The sequence below is a fragment of the Rhincodon typus genome, chromosome 27 (assembly GCF_021869965.1).
Source record: "Rhincodon typus isolate 14 chromosome 27, sRhiTyp1.1, whole genome shotgun sequence".
Lineage (NCBI taxonomy): Eukaryota > Metazoa > Chordata > Chondrichthyes > Orectolobiformes > Rhincodontidae > Rhincodon > Rhincodon typus.
Genome location: NC_063358.1, coordinates 19,663,092 through 19,680,758, shown reverse-complemented (window position 1 = coordinate 19,680,758; position 17,667 = coordinate 19,663,092). Strand labels below are relative to the sequence as shown.

The window sequence follows — 17,667 nt, the reverse complement described above, 5'->3', positions numbered from 1 at the left end:
TGAAGGGCTTAATCTTACTCCTATTTTTCATGTTTTCATCCAATTAGCCCACCGCTTTGCTTTCTCCATAGTCCAATTAGTTTTTCATTTAAATACTTCAAGTTTTACTGCTGCTGAAACATCCTATAGTTAAACAGAACAATTACAATTTGTTTTATACCTTGTATGCTTATGAACCTTTCGAAACCACAACAGTATTTCACGATACTTTTGGTTTTAAATAGCAAAAATAGTAAGCAATAAAGGAACAATCATATAGTTGTAGTGACACAAAAACATACTTGGTATTCAATCTGCTTCCACTGTCACTGAGTAATATATTTCCAATCTCAAAATAATTTTCATCTTTCCAACTGATTATTTTACCATTTACCTTAAAACTGGCCTCAGATAATTAACCCAGTCGGGAACAGTTGGGAAAAGGAGTAAGTCAAACAGTCAGGAACAAAGCAAAGAATGAGGTAGGGCTGTTAAATGAAACTGTATTTATTTCAATGCAAGAGGCCTAACAGGTAAGGCAGATGAACGCAGGGCATGGTTCGGAACATGGAACTGGGATATCATAGCAATTACAGAGACGTGGCTCAGGGATGGTCAGGACTTGCAGCTTAATGTTCCAGGGCATAGATGCTACAGGAAGGACAAAAAGGAAGGGGCAAGAGAGGAGAGGATGTGGCGTTTTTGACATAGGGAGGATATTCCTGGGAATACATCTAGGGAAGTTATTTGGGTGGAACTGAGAAATAAGATAGGGATGATCACCTTTTTGGGATTGTACAATAGATCACCCCAATATTCAACAGGAAATTGAGAAACAAAATTGTAAGGCGATCTTCGTTATCTGTAAGAGTAATAGGGTGGTTATGGTAGGGGATTTTAACTTTCCAGACATAGACTGGGACTGCCATAGTATTAAGGGCTTGAGTGGAGAAGAATTTGTTAAATGTATACAAGAAAATTTTTTCATTCAATGTGGGGATGTACCAACTACAGAAGGTGCAAAACCTGACCTACTCTCAGGAAATACGGAAGGGCAGATAACCACGGCATCAGTAGGGGAGCACTTTGGGGCCAGTGACCATAATTCCATTAGTTTTAAAATAGTGATGGAAAAGGATAGACCAGATCGAAAAGTTAAAGTTCTAAATTGGAAGAAGGCCAATTTTGGCGGTAGTAGGCAAGAAATTTCAAAAGTTGATGGGGCATGGATGCTCACAGGTAAGGGGACAACTGGAATATGGAAAGCCTTCAAAAATGAAATAAACAGAGCCCAGAGACAGTATGTTCCTGTTAGGGTGAAGGCCAAGGCTGGTAGGGAATGCTGAATAACTACAGAAATTGAGGTTTTGGTTAAGAAAAAGATGGAAGCTTATGTCAGGTATAGGCAGCAGGGATCGAGTGAATCCTTAGAAGAGTATAAAGGCAGTAGGAGTATACTACTGAGTGAAATCAGGAGGGCAAAGGAGAATCCAAAGGGATTCTACAAAATACATTAAGGACAAAAGGGTAACTAGGGAGAGAATAGGCTCCTTAAAGATCAGCAAGGCTGCCTATGTGTGGAACCACAAAAGATGGGGGAGAAACTAAACGAGTATTTTGCATCAGTGTTTACTGTGGAGAAGGATATGGAAGATAGAGAATGTGGGAAAATAGATAGCGACAGCTTGAACAGTGTCCATATTACAGGGGAGGTGGTGCCGGACGTCTTAAAATACATGCAGGTGGATAAATGCTCAGGCCCTAATCAGGTGTACCCTATAACTCTGTGGAAAGCTAAGGAAGTGCTTGCTGGGCCCTTTGCTGAGATATTTATATCATCAATAGCCACAGGTGAGGTGCCAGAAGACTGGAGGTGGCTAACGTGGTGCCACTATTTAAGAAAGGTGGTAAGGAAAAGCCAGGGAACTATAGACTGGTGAGCCTGACAATCAGTGATGAGCAGGTTGCTGGAGGGAATCCGGAGGGACAGGATTTACATGTGTTTGGAAAGGCAAAGATTGAATCGGGATAGTCAACATGGCATTGTGCGTGGGAAGTCATATCTCACTAACCTGATTGAGTTTTTTAAAGAAGTGCTGAAGAGGATTAATGAAGGCAGAGCAGTGGGTGTGATCTCTATGAACTGCAGTAAGGTGTTCGGCAAGGTTCCTCAAGATAGACTGGTTAGCAAGGTTAGATCATACCGAATAGAGGGAGAACTAACTATTTGGATACAGAACTAGATCAAAGATAGAAGACGGTGATGGTAGAGGGTTGCTTTTCAGACTGGAGACCTGTGAGCATTCTGCCGCATGGATCGGTGCTGGATCACAGCTTTTTGTCATTTAGATAAATGATTTGGAGGTGAACATAGGAGGTATGTTTAGTAAGTTCGCAGATGACACCAAAATTGGAAGTGTAACGGACAGTGACAAAGGTTACCTCAGAGTACAACGGGACCCTGATCAGATGGGCCAATGGGCCAAAGAGTGGCAGATGGAGATTAATTTACATAAATGCAGCACCTCACATTTTGAAAAGACAAATCAGGGCAGGACTTATACACTTAATGGTAAGGTCCTCTGGAGCGTTGCTGAACAAAGAGACCTTGGAGTGCAGGTTCGTAGTTTTCCTTCATAGTGGAGTCATAGGTGGATAGGATAGTGAAGGTGGTGTTTGGTATGCTTGCCTTTATTGGTCACTGCATTGAGTATAGGAGTTGGGAGATCACATGCAGCGGTCAGGACATTTGTTAGGCCACTATTGGAATACTGCATGCAGTTCTGGTCTCCCTGCTATAGGAAGGATGTTGTGAAATTTGAAGGGGTTAAGAAAAGATTTAAGGATGTTGCCAGGGTTGGAGGATTTGAGCTATAGGGAGAGCCTGAATAGGCTGGGGCTATTTTCCCTGGAGCATCGAAGGCTGAGGGGTGACCTTATAGAGGTTTATAAAATCATGAGGGGCATGGGTAGGGTGAATAGACAAGGTCTTTTCCTCGGGATGGGGGAGGCCAAAACTAGAGGTAAGGAGGGAAAGATTTAAAAGGGACCTAAGGGGAAAACTTTTTTTTTAATAGAATCCCTACAGTGTGGAAACAGACCCTTCAGTCACGTAGAGTGTGGTGCGTATATGGAATGAGCTACCAGAAGAAGTGGTGGAGGCTAGTATAATTATAACATTTAAAAGGCATCTGAATGGGTATATGAATAGGAAGGGTTTAAGAGGGACATGGGCCAAACACTGGTAAATAGGACTAGATTTATTTAGGTTATCTGGTCAGCATGGACGAGTTGGACCGAAGGGTCTGTTTCTGTGCTGTACATCTTATGACTCTAACTCTGCTATGGGTGGAAAGGTTTCCTTTACCTAATCTGTCAAAACTCTTCACAATTTTCAAAGCTGATATCAAATCTCTCCTTAGTCTCCAGTCCAAGGAAAGTTATCAGCTTTTTCTATTATCACCACATTAACTAGTCCCTCATTCTGATCTAATTCTGGTAAAACTCACTCTTTTAATATAATAAATTACATTGGTCTTTGAATCAAATACTTATCATTTATTCCACATTGTGAACTAAGTATCACTTTGAACCTGTAATACTTCTGTACTATTCTAAGTTATCCTGACAGTTGACAGAACAGGAAGCAAATTTGTTAATACTGTATATATTTTCAATCAGTACAATGCTACCATCTAGTGGTGGAGGTAGTTTGCCCTTTAAACAATTTTAGAAGTTTCTTATTTATCGCTGAGTGGAACAAAGGTCAACTTCATATAAATACATTTTCAGAGTACATATTACATGGGATTCCATGAAGAATAATTATTTATGAAAATATCTTTTAAACATATTTCCATTTTGTACTGTAATGAATGGCTTTGATATTGTACAGGAAAATAAAATCACACAAAACTATCTTCCATTAATGCAATTTCTAGTTTGTTAGAGTTTCATTTGAATAAACAATATAACTGTGACCAAGTCATTCCTCCGCATCCTTTGGCATGTACAACATCACTATCCTCTCATACCTTTCCACCAGCATCCAGCTGCATGCAACAACTCTCTCCTAGTTCCATTCCTATTTATTTGATCATAATCATATCACTTGCAATGGCTTCTCTTCCCACTCCCCTATCAATACCTCTGGTGCTTTATAAAGACATACCCACTCCTATTTCTTACTTATACATTTCCCTCCTAATAACATCATCAAAAAGTAGCACCGATTGTCAAACATATCCTGGTGACATTCAACTCTACCTCAGTTTTTCTTTCACTCCTCGAGTGAGGACAATTATCAGTCTGCTTATGCACCATCCATTAGTTGATGAGCAGAAATTTCCTCCAATTTCATATTGGAAAAGTCTGAAGCAATTTTTCCTTCACTCCAAATTATTCCCTATCTATTGAATTCATCCCTTTTGCTGCAACAATCAGTCTGTTTACAATCAATCTGACCAAGAGATGTACTTCCACTGATACTGCCCAATCCCACCCACATTGCATATTCCAACTCCATCCTGCTCATCTGCTGCTGAAACCCTCCTTCATACAAATGCATTTCTGATTGGTGTAGCATGCTTTGTGGTCTGTAAACTTGAGGATATCCAAAATTCTGCTCCCTTGTCTTAACTCAAACCACATCCTGTTTACTTGTCACAACTCCCAGTTAAGCAACATCTTAAATTTTAAAAATCTCATCAGTGCTTCAAAGCCCTCCATGGTCTTGCTGTTCCCTATCTGATGATCTTCTGAAGCTTCACAAATCGCCAAAATATCTGTACCACGTAAGTTTGGAAGTGTGGGGCTGGGAAAATGTTAGAAGCTCTTATGAAATACATTATAACAAGGTACTTGGAGTGCGTTCAGGATGATCAGCCAGAGCCAACACCATTTTGTCAAAGGGAAATCATGTTTAAGTAGTTTATAGGAATTCTTTGAAGTAACTTATGCTGGAGATAAAGTGAAACCAGTGGATATATTGTACTTAGATTTCAAGAAGTTATTTGTAATGAATCAGAAGGGGTCAGAGGTGCTATCAACCACCTGCTGAGCAATAACATGCTCATTGATACTAAGTTCAGGTTTCGCCAGGACTACTCAGCTCCTAACGTCTTTACAGCCTTAGTTCATACATAGACAAAAAAGTTAAAACTTCAGATTTGAAGTGGAATAGTTGTCTTTGACATCAAGGCCGCGTACGACACAGTGTGGCATTAACGAGTCCTCGCAAAACTAGAGGCAACAGGAATTAGAAAGAAAATAAGCTAGTTGGAGCATCAACATTCTGGGCCTACTACCAATCACATACTGAACTGGACTCACTGTTTAAATACTGTGGTTACATCAGCACGTCAAAGGGTAGGAATTCTGTGGCAAGTAACTCACCGCCTGACTCCCACTGCCAGTCCGCCATCTATCAGGCACAAATGTGCAATGTGATGAAATACTCTCCACCAATCTGGACAAGTACATCTCCAACGACACTCTAAAATCTTAACACCAATGCTCAGCAGCAGTGTGTACCATCCACAAGATGCACTGCAGAAATTCACCCAGACTCCTTCAACAGCACCTTTCAAACCTACAACCGCTATAATCTAAAAGGAGATACATAGAAATGCCACCACTTGCCAGTTCTCGTTCAAGTCACCCACAACCTGAGTTGGAAATATATCACTGCTCCTTCAGTGTCACTGGGCCAAAATCATGCAACTCCCTCCCTAACCACACTGATGGTGTGCTATATTGGGTGACCCAAACCACATCAATATATTGCTGTTCCTTCAATGTTGCCAAGTCAAAATTCTGAAATTCCCTCCTTAAGCATATTCGAGGTGCACCTACACCAAATAGACTGCAGCTGTTTTAGAAGGTAACTCAGGATGGAAAATTAATGCTGGTCCAGTTAGTGAAGCCAACATCCCCTGAATGACTAAAAAATGTTATATGCTAAGCTTTCATATGATCTTTGTCTCAGAGGCAACAGAATTGTACTACATTACTTGGACTAGGTTTAAATGGCTAATGTATTGAAATTTTACAAACCAGCTAATAGTATCAGTGGTAATATTAAAGGAAGTTTATTTTATGTTAACTATGAAGCTAGCTAAAATTGTTACTGTTACATTAAAGGATATAAATCAAATTTATTTCTCCTTTCTAACTGAAGTTATCTACCTTATGCATCTCTGAATTCTCAAAACATGTTCCTTAAAAGAAGACTATACCTTAAAAAATGACTAGAACCCAATTAATTTAGTCATTAGTTTAATTCAAAATGAGCTGTCAAAAATATAGAGTTGAACAATTCACACAAGAGGTTTGTATTTGCATTGAACAGCTTAGTTTCTGGGTCAGTACATGAAGAATAAACTATTAATTTGGAACCAACCACACAAAGTGAACTATTATTTAGTTATTGAAGAATTAAAGATATCACTTCAACAGCATGAATAGTCCTGTGTATACAATTACAAGACATGACTATAATTTGACCACAGGCCTGTACACTCTTAACAATACTCTTTTATTTGTTCATTTGCTCAGGTGGCTTATCAATTAATTTATTGATTGCAGTTCCCCATCAACTTGGCCAATTACATCTAATAACATACACATTTTATTAAAATTTCACCCTCATCTTATAAAAGTACTCATGTTCTTGCCCGTTAGAAGATGAAATGAAGTGCAAAGCAATTGGTATATAACCTATAAAAAGGGGGTTGGCAAATGAAGCTTTTCTCCCATGTCTAACTTTATAGTTTTAAATCTCAGTGACAAAAAATATCCTTCAAAGACTTAAATTGAAAAGTGCTTATTTTGATGACAAAAATCTTGACTCATGCCTTTTTTTTGTATATTTCAATATAATTTAATTTGTTTTATCAACATCTGTGAATTTTTTCATTAAAAAGGAATTAGATTTATGGCCCATCTGTCACACTGACTGGCACCCCATCCACTCTCTCCACCAGCTTGGTGCACATTGTGCAGTGGGAATAATCTCCAAGAAGCACCTCAAGAACTCACCAGGGTTCCTTCAATAGCACCATCCAAACTTTAAACATTTACCACCTAGGAGGACAAGGAAGCAACCTGTTCTCTTCCAAGTCTTACACGATCCTGATTTGAATTATATTGCTTTTTTCTCACTCTTGTTGGGTCAAAATCCTGAAACTGCCATCCTAATAGTACTATGGTGTACTTACACCCCATGGACAGTGAAATAACTCCAGAGGTCAGTATCCCGTCACTAAGTCCCTTTTTATTTACATGTGCATAGTACTTGACCCGGGTCCAGCTTCCTCAGACGCAGCTCTCTCAGCGAACGGAAATTCTAACACTCCTGTTCATACCTGTCAGCCAGGGCTCCCTGATTAGACCAGAAAAAACAGCCCCTAGTCAGGGAACTCATATGATAAATCCAATGGCTGACCTCGTTACAAACACTACAGATGGCAACGTCCAATCCAGCAGCTCATCACGTTCTCAAGGGCATTTTGGGATGGGTAACACATGCTGGCCAAGCTAGCAACACCCAATTCCAGTAAAAGAATAAAAACAATCTTCTTCCTGCTTCATGTTATATATTATTAGGTTGTTTTAAATGAGTTTGAAATACAGTTTTCAATAAAGTCTATACATTAAATATTATAAACAATACAGCTTTATTTATTAGCTATGAAATTCACATTTTAAATGTTACATCTCCTGTATAATGCAATGCTACCCATTTACTACTTTTGATTTGACTTAGGGTTCTGTTTTGGAATTAGGTCACGATGGGTTAGGGCAGGAGTGGAATTCAAATCTCTACATATGCAGAATTATAGTCACCAGTTTTCTTTTTATATCTCAAAGGCAAACTGGCCTAACTTCTAAGTAACTTTAGAACAAACAGAACCTAAAATAAACAGACAAAAATACATAAAAGCAGGCTGCTAACCAAATTTAGTGCTCAATATCAGTGTTCAGATGGAAAATGGTAATCACAGTAAATTTTGAGATACAGTTTGAATAAACTTTGCAAGTGCATAAGCATTTAGAAAATTCTCCAAGCTGCATATAAGCTGAAACACCCGCTTATTTCAGTTTGTTACCAGGTCTGTCCCTCATTTCGTCCACAAATCTGGAAACTTCTTAGCAGCAAGGCAGCATAACATTAAGTGAAAGCAGCACATTTGTATATTGTGCTGAAAGAAATCATTTCAATTAGTTTTTGTTCTTCTCCCTTTAGGTAAAAATTAGATAGCCAATTGCTATTGAAAAAAAAACGATATGGGGCACCTAAATCTTTTCCTTGGAACTGGAAACAAATTTGAGTTACATCTTCTCTTGAAAAGCTTGAAGGGGTGTCTTTTTAAAAATGTTACCTAGTTTTCCATTCATCCTTCATTACCATTATCAGACTTACCATTGCTCACAGATAAGCGAACATGCATATTTTCCAAATCATGAAAAGATTAAATGTCAGATAATGGAATTCAGAGTTAGAAACAACATATATTAGAATCAGTACCATGTTCAAATTTGGCCTGAAAGTTACATCAGGTACCAAACCAAAAACATTTTAAATAACAAAATTGATACAAATAAGTTATCATTGGACTAAATAAAGCCTCAGCATCTTATTGCATCATTTTTTGGGACTCTAATGATATAAAATACAAACAAATCTGAGATTCTAGATAGGTGAGATGTTAAAATCTGAATGCCCAAAGCATACTTAGTTTTCTGTTGAAAAATTTCCTGTATATACTAGAACATTGACAATGGCAAGCACAAAACAATTAAACTTTATGGGCTGCAGCATTTGCCCTGACAAGTTGAATGGAGCCACTAAGTTGTATCAATTGGATGAATTCACAAAAATGCTTTCAGTGCTGCAGCTTTACAAAAAAGTACACCTTTTTGCCATTGTCACACCTCAAACAAGATGAAACCAACTTATTAGAATCATTTTTCAGGCAGCTATATTGTCTGTTAACAGTAGTATGTGTGGTGGAATTTCCATTGTTCTTACTTTGGAACTTTATTATGGAAGAAATTCAGAACTTTGTTTCTATTTTAGCTGGATCATCTCTGGAGTGTACAACCACAAAGACTTGAAGGAATAGCTTCGTGCTGGAGTAAAGTCCATACCAAATTAAATTCCTAGTGAAGCAATGTATAAGTAGAATCGGATCAACATGATGCAGAATGAATAGCACCCTCATTAAGCACAAACATTGTGTTAAAGAAGAAAAAATGCAAATGCAATAAATAATTAAAACACTGAAAGACAAAGCACCACCAAGCTTCACCCAAAACACGTGTTAAGGGTCTTACCTCTTTAGCAGATCAGTCAGCATCTGAATGTTGTTCCAACATTTACCATTGTTTATCATTTTAAAGCAGTTTTCCTTCAAACCCCATGCAGCTCCACATTACTACCAACACAAAATTCCACAAATCCATGATGTCATCAGCCAGAAACAATGGTGCATGTTAATGAGACAGTTCTTCAATCATTCTGAACAAAATGCTTTGACCACAATAGAGTACAGGTTGGGGAAGAACAGAGCAGTGGTGACCTTGTAAACATTAACATTGCATTCTTAAGAAGTAACATATAGGCTTTGTGTCAAAAGAAGAGGTAAAGATGACAATTTTTTGAAGACCCCAGAGATTTATAATCTACAGATATACGGATTATAGAACAATAATGAAAAACACCAATATTTGATATGATCTGGAAGAAGGTGGCAGAGCATGAACACAGGAATTCACAGCTGTATTCACTTTTGGAGTCTCTCCAGGTTAAATCCATGGCTAATAAATGGTTTTCCAGTCATGGTCTTAATGTCAAACTTTTGCCAATAATATAAACTCACACGCAACAATCTACAGTGATGACAGAATATCTTCTTACTGTCCAGGATCATACAATGCTTTGACATGTTATTCTTCTCCAGCTGGAAGATTTTCTTCAATTCTTTTAATGAATTTCAGTCTGATTTCTGTTACATTGTCACCCTTGAGTGTGTCCTGGACAAATTTCACATCAATTGCCATTTGAACCTGCAATAAAAGAAACGGTTGAGCAAAGAATAATCAGTACTGTTGATTCCACTAGTGTTCTTGACGGAGAGTCAGAATTGTTTGTTTCCTTTCAACTCATGGTCAATTAACTTCAAGACATTTCATATTTTGAGCATTACAACATGAAATACACGATCAGGTTTTCATCCAAGATTTAGCTGTGCTTTTAAATACACATATATGTCTTAAAAAGACTCATCCTGATTTTGTGATAATTTAAGATATTTGTTATTGAAAAGTGAACAGACTGTTCTGAAACCAATTTGTGGATATTCAATTTATGTTATACATCACACAAATGTGAACGACCAGCTGCATAAATTGCTTTCATACAGGGACCTAACAATTTATTGGAATAACTATTTAAGTAGGCAAGATATTTATTTTAAGAAATGAGAAACTTTAAGATAGTTCTGATTCAAAGTTAATTGATATCACAATAACTAGCAAGGAGGAAATAACTTGCATTTTAACCTCACATCCTAGTTTGTAGGGTTTAATGAAAGTGGAAATGTATTGGGCATTCGAGAAACAAGTGTGCTCAAAATAAAATCTAAGGATGTGGAAATCTGAAAAGAAAACAAAAATTGCTGGAAAAACTCGGCGTGTCTGGCAGCATCTGTGGAGAGAAAGCAAAATGGGATAGCACAAATTTGTTAGAGGCAGATCCGTCTGACTAACTTAGTTTCTTTCAGAAAGTGACTAAATAGATTGATGAAAGCAGTGCTGTTGATGCGATTTTCATGGACTTCAGTAAGGCCTTTGACTAAGTAAGAAGGTCCAAAGGTAAGAGCACATGGAATTCAAGGCAAGTTGGCAAACTAGATCGGAAAACTGGCTTGAAATTAGGAGACAAAGGGGTGATGGTGGATTGGTATTTTTGAGATTGGAAGCCTCCGACTAGAAGTGTACTACAGGGATAGGTGCTGGAACCCTTGCTGTTTGTTAGACTTGAATGTAGAATGTATAATTATGTAATTCTGCAGATGACAAAAATTGGTGGTGGTGTGAATAGTTAGGAGGATGGTCTCGGGCTACAATCTGACATTGATCAGCTGGTAAACTGGACAGAGCAATGGCAAATGGAACTTAATCCTGCTAAGTGTGAGGTGACGCATTGTAGAAGGTTCAATAAGATAAGGACATACATGATGAATGGTAGGTGCCAAGGGAGTACTGAGCAACAAAGGGACTTTTCTTTACAAGCCTATAGATTCTTGAAGGCGTCAGCACAGGTAGACAGGGTGGTAAAGACAGCATATTCACTAGCCACGGCACAGAATATAGGAGTAAGGAAGTCTTGCTACAACTTTATAAAACATTGATTAGGCCAGAGATGGAATACTGTGCACAGTTCTGATCGCCATATTACTCTATACGTCTATTATCCAGTGACTACACTGGCTAGACTGCACAGGAGATTCACCAGGATAGTTCCCTGGGATGAAAAGTCTCAGTTACGAGGAGAGACTGGATAGGCTGGATCTGTTTTCTTTGGAGCACGGGATCTGATTGAAGAATACAAAAATTACGAGGACAGAGAAGGGTAGGTTGTGGGAATCTTTTCCCCATGGTAGATGTGTCTAAGAACAAAAGGTATAAGTTTAAGGTGAGGAGTAAGTAGTTTAGAAGAGATTGGAGAAAAAACTTTTTCACTATGAGGGTGATAGAAATATGGAACATGCTGCCTGAGAGGGTGGTGGACGCAGGTTCTCTTAACAGGAGGCACTATGGACCAAGTGCACATAAGTAGGATTGGTGTAATTTGGTGTTTTCTGGTCGGTATAGACATGGTGAGCCAAAAGGCCTGCTTCTATGCTGTATGATCCTATGAACGTTTCAGGTCCAGTGACCCTTCTTCAGATATGCTCCATTATGGGCCAAACTAAATAAATGCATGCCAAATTTACTTTATTGAAAAGATCGACAACTTGTCACAAGGTAGTGCCTCTAGAAGAAATTCCCAAGGCATTTAGGCAAACCAAATTAGACAAAATAGAATACCAAACCAAAGATTACAGCAGATGGTCAAACCCTTGTTCAGAGAATTGAGGACTGAAGGATGGTTTTGCAAGTTGGAAAGGATTCAAGAGGTATTACAAAAGCTAACAGCTGAGTTGGCTGCAGTTACGGCTACCAATGGGGAAAATATCCAAGCAAGGCCAGCACTTTATGCTCATTCCTGGTTGCCCCTGAACTTTCGGCTCTCTAGGCAATTTCAGAGGGCAGTTGAATCAACCACATTACATGGGTCTGTGTCACATGTAGGCCAGACCAATAAAGACTGCAAATTTCCTTCAGTGAACTAAGTTGTTTACTAATCCACTGACATTAACACAATGGCAACACCTCCCCAGAGCATGACAAAACAGCAAGTATCAGGAAGTGTTAAAATCAAGTTAATTAGAAGGATAACAATTTTAAGGACAGGCAAGAACCGATTAGGGATAGTCAGCATAGCTTTGTACACGGGAAATTGTAGAATCCCTACAATGTGGAAGCAGGCCATTCAGCCCATTGAGTCTACACTAACCCCCCAAAGAACAGAGCCACACCCCTGCCCTATCACTGTAACCCAGCATTTCCCATGGCTAATCCAACTAGCCTGCACATCCCTGGACACTATGGGGCAATTTAGCATGGCCAATCCACCTGCACATCTTTGGCCTATGGGAGGAAACTGGAACACCTGCAGGAGACACTCACAGACACGGGGAGAATGTGCAAACTCCACACAGTCACCTGAGGCTGGAATTGAACCTAGGTCCCTGGCGCTGTGAGGCAGCAGTGCTAACCGCTGAGCCTTTGTGTCTCACAAACATGACAGGATTTTTTGTGGACATAACCAAAAAGATTAATGACAGCAGCGAGATAAATGTTCTCTACATGGACTTTAGTAAAGCCTTTGACAAGGTTCCACATGGTAGGCTGATTAGTAAAGTTTAATAACATGGATTCAGGGAGATCTTGCCATTTGCTTACAAAATTGGCTTGACAGTAGGAGACAGAAGGTGGTGGTGGAGAGTCATTTTTCGGACTGGAGGCCAGTGACCAGCAGTGTTCTACAGGGATTGGTGCTGGGTCCACTGTTGTTTGTCATTTATATAAACGATTTGGATGAGAATTTAGGAGGCATAATTAGTAAGTTTGTAGATGACACCAAAATTGGTGGTATAGTTGACAGTTAAGAAGGTGACATTAGAGGTTTATAGAATTATGAGTGGGATAGATAAAGTGAACAGCAAATGTCTTTTCCCTAGGGTGGGTGAGTTCAAAACCAGGTGGCATATTTTTAAGGTGACAGGAGAATGATTTAAAAGGGACCTCAGGGGCAATTTCTTCACACAGAGGGTGGTTCGCATGTGGAATGAACTACCAGAGGGAGTGGTAGATGCAACTACAGTTATAACACATAAACAACATTTGGACAGGACATGAATAGGAAAGGTTTAGACAAATATGGGCTAAACACATGGGACTAGTTTAGTTTGGGGAAGCATGGACAAGTTGAACCGAAGGGTTTGTTTCCGTGCTGTATGACTCTATGACGCACCTGAACTTCATTTAAGCTCTTGATCTTGTCTCAGTGGCAGTATTCATCTCACAGCTAGAAGGGGGGGGCTTCAAGAGCACTCCAGAGACCTTTGTATATAACCTAATTTAATGCTACATTGCAGTACTAAAGAGGTGTTGTTTGTTGGCAGTGCTTCCTTCAATTTAGATGTTAAATGAAGGCCCCATTTTCTCCAATATCCTGTACACAAATATTGACCACCACCTCAAAATAATGAAAATAAATTATCTGGTCCTTATATACTTGCTGTTGTTTTTAACATCATGTGTGTTAATTACCACATACTTTTCTCTGCTTTACAACATCAAATTCTGAAGTGTGATCATTAACTGTGAAATGTTTTAAGACATTATCAACGTAACTCTTTCTTTCTTTCATTAATGCATGCATCAAGCTAAAGATCAAGCATAGTTCTACTGCCTAAATAAACTGAAATGGAATGCAGATTTAACGAGATGAGCATTAAGTGTTAAACTGTAGGTGCAGAATATACCACAATCCTCACCATTTCCAATGCACCTCTCAGAACTCCGCAGAGAAGATTAGAGTAGATCAAACCGGAATGATTATCAGGCAATTCCACAAAGTCAACAAGTGGATTATTTTCCAGAATTAATGAAAATTCATCCCCTGCTGGACTCCAGTTGGTCACACTGGGAGTTATACCCAGGTACATTTTAAAAGCAACCTGTTAGCAAGTTAAAAAAGGCAAAGCAATAAATCAATTTAACGACCTGACAACATTTTATAAGATAAAAGTCTAAGATTTTACATTTATAATAACTGCGAAACAAACAGCTCTCTCCATTATGGAGGAAATCAAATTATAATCTCTGAAACACACACTTGCATGGTCAAATGTGAAAATCCAGATTTTGCTGTCCAAATGCCATATTCCTCCAAAAGCTATACTATTACAATACATCAGCATCAAAGTACATTCAACTGTATGATGTTGAGGTACTTGCACCCGCTAAAAGCACCATAGGTTAAACCTCCTGCAGTCAAGTACAAAATAATTATAATTATAGTACTTTCTTTAAGTGTGGTAAACGATTATTATTGTTAAACAACTTCTTTGCCCAGAAAGGTTAAATTTACAAGTGTAGGAACTCATTCACTCATAAGCTATTAGTGAAGAATTTTTTAATACAAAATATATTAATTTAACTCTTCCTATCACAACTTTCCCTTTTAATTCTAATTTCATGTCCAATCTTTATTTTGCTTTCTTAGATTCATTTTTCTGTTGCACTCCATAATCTTTGACTTGTGTCCAACTCAACCTTGAAAACATTATATGATCCAGGCTCCACTGCTCACTGTGGAAGAGAACTTCAGACATCAACAAACCTCAGGGAAGAAATTCTTACACATCTCAGACTTAAATGCGAGATTCCTTATTTTTAAACTGTGCCCCTCATTCTAAATTTCCTTACAATAGGAAATGTCATATTAGCATCTACCCTGTCGAGTCCGATCAGAACCAGATATTGTTTCAATAAGTTCACCACGGATTTTTCTAAAAACCCGAGAGTACAGATCCAACTAACTCAATCTTTCCTCATAAGAAAGTCCCTTCTTTCAAAGAATTAGCCAAATGAGGCATCGGCTGAATCAGACTCTAGATTTGAAAAGGTCCCCATTAAAGAGCCCATGAAAAATGTATGGGCAGCTGTATGCTAATGTCTCATTACCGCTGACCACAAAATCTGGCTCAATAATTTTCACAAGGGCATTTTACAAATAGCCAGGTAGGCAAGTCATCTACATAATAACTTTTACCAAACAGATATCCACTGAATATCGCCACTTCCAAAATCCAGCAACTACACCAATTACAATAATACCAAAAATGCAAATCACGGAATTGCAATTGCTACAAAACACAGCAAATTCTAGCTAAGGCTTCGAATTGTGTGTTATGATTGTAAGATTTTAAGAAGGTTATCATTTCAAGGCTCTCTTTAAAGTAGTACAAAGTAATTTACAGTAATGAAGAAAGACATGTGATCTGTTAACAAAGTGCAGGGCTGGATGAACACAGCAGGCCAAGCAGCATCATAGGAGCAGAAAGGCTGACGTTTCGGGCCTAGACCCTTCATCAGAAAAGGGGGAGGGGAAGGAGGTTCTGAAATAAATAGGGAGAGAGTGGGAGGCGGATAGAAGATGGATAGAGGAGAGGATAGGTGGAGAGGAAACAAACAGGTCGAAGAGGCGGGGATGGGGCCAGTAAAGGTGAGTGTAGGTGGGGAGTTAGGGAGGGGATAGGTCAGTCCAGGGAGGACGGACAGGTCAAGGGGGCGGGATGAGGTTAGTCGGTAGGAGATGGGGGTGCGGCTTGAGGTGGGAGGAGGGGATAGGTGGGAGGAAGGACAGGTTAGGGAGGCGGGGACGAGCTGGACTGGTTTTGGGATGCGGTAGGGGGAGGGGAGATTTTGAAGCTTGTGAAATCCACATTGATACCATTGAGCTGCAGGGTTCCCAAGCGGAATATGAGTTGCTGTTCCTGCAACCTTCGGGTGGCATCGTTGTGGCACTGCAGGAGGCCCAGGATGGACATGTCGTCTGAGGAATGGGAGGGGGAGTTGAAATGGTTCGCGACTGGGAGGTGCAGTTGTTTATTGCGAACCGAGCGTAGGTGTTCTGCAAAGCGGTCCCCGAGCCTCCGCTTGGTTTCCACGATGTAGAGGCCACTATCGGGGAACCCACAGATGATGTCACATCCGCCACCGCCGGGTTCCCCACTTCCGGGACAGCGAACACCATCGCTGCCGTTGCCACCGACACTGAAGTCGCGACTACCGTCACCGCTACTGCCGCCGCCTACCCTGCTCCACCCACCGCCGACGCCGACGTCGCTCCACCCACAGCCTCCACAGCCAGCAGCTCCAGAGGGGACAATAGCACCCAGCCCTGCTGAGACTTCACCATCCCTCCAGACCTCCCCCTTACTGAGGACGAACAGTCAGTCCTCAGTAAAAGGCTCACCTTTGTCCCCCTCCACCTACAGATCAACAAATACCGCTCACGCTTGGACATAGAGCAGTTTTTCCGCCGCCTCCGCCTCCACGCTTACTTCTTCAACCGTGAACCTAACCCTCCCTCGACTGACCCCTTCTCCCGCTTCCAACACACCCCTCCTCCTGGACACCACCCCAAGGCCTCCTACCATCCCTCGACCTCTTCATCTCCAACTGCCGTCGAGACATCAATCGCCTCAACCTCTCCACCCCTCTCACCCACTCCAACCTCTCCCCCGCAGAACGTGCAGCCCTCCGCTCCAATCCCAACCTCACCAAAAAACCCACGGACAAGGGAGGCGCAGTTGTAGTATGGCGCACTGACATCTACATCGCCGAGGCCAGACGCCAACTCTCCGACACCACCTCCTCCCGCCCCCTTGATCATGACCCCACCCCCGACCACCAAACCATCATCTCCCAAACCATCCACAACCTCATCACCTCAGGTGACCTCCCACCCACGGCCTCCAATCTCATCGTTCCCCAACCTCGCACTGCCCGCTTCTATCTCCTTCCCAAAATCCACAAACCTGAATGTCCTGATCGACCCATTGTCTCCGCCTGCTCCTGCCCCACCAAACTGATCTCCAACTATCCGGACTCCATTTTCTCCCCCTTGGTCCAGGAACTCCCGACCTATGTCCGTGACACCACCCACGCCCTCCACCTCCTCCAGAACTTCCAATTCACCGGTCCCCAACACCTCACCTTTACCATGGACGTCCAGTCCCTCTACACCTACATTCCCCATGCAGATGGCCTAAAGGCCCTCCGCTTCTTCCTGTCCCGCAGGCCCGACCAGTCCCCCTCCACTGACACCCTCATCCGCTTAGCCGAACTCGTCTTCACCCTCAACAACTTCTCTTTCAATTTCTCCCACTTCCTACAGACAAAGGGGGTGGCCATGGGTACCCGCATGGGCCCAAGCTACGCCTGCCTCTTTGTAGGTTACGTGGAACAATCCCTCTTCTGTACCTACACCGGCCCTAAACCCCACCT

At 40.7% G+C, this 17,667-nt stretch overlaps 2 protein-coding genes across 6 annotated transcripts in view; both read right to left on the bottom strand.

Annotated features, from left to right (window-relative positions):
* yars1 (tyrosyl-tRNA synthetase 1) overlaps positions 1–17,667 on the bottom strand; it is a 484,347-nt gene that overhangs the window by 426,459 nt on the left and 40,221 nt on the right. The window lies entirely within an intron of this gene.
* Positions 6,239–17,667, bottom strand: part of trappc3 (trafficking protein particle complex subunit 3) — a 26,356-nt gene continuing 14,927 nt past the window's right edge. For 2 of the 5 annotated variants that reach the window (XR_007264965.1, XR_007264966.1), the window contains exons 4-6: positions 14,148–14,330; positions 9,316–10,047; positions 6,239–9,141 (exon numbers count right to left, since the gene is read on the bottom strand). Coding sequence is in view for 3 of the 5 variants with exons in the window: in XM_048613177.1 (XP_048469134.1) it covers positions 9,928–10,047; positions 14,148–14,330 (303 nt within the window). In the remaining 2 variants the exon portion in view is untranslated. Of the gene's footprint in view, positions 10,048–14,147; positions 14,331–17,667 lie in introns of all 5 variants that reach the window. The other 3 variants (XM_048613177.1, XM_048613178.1, XM_048613179.1) reach the window with 2 other exon arrangements.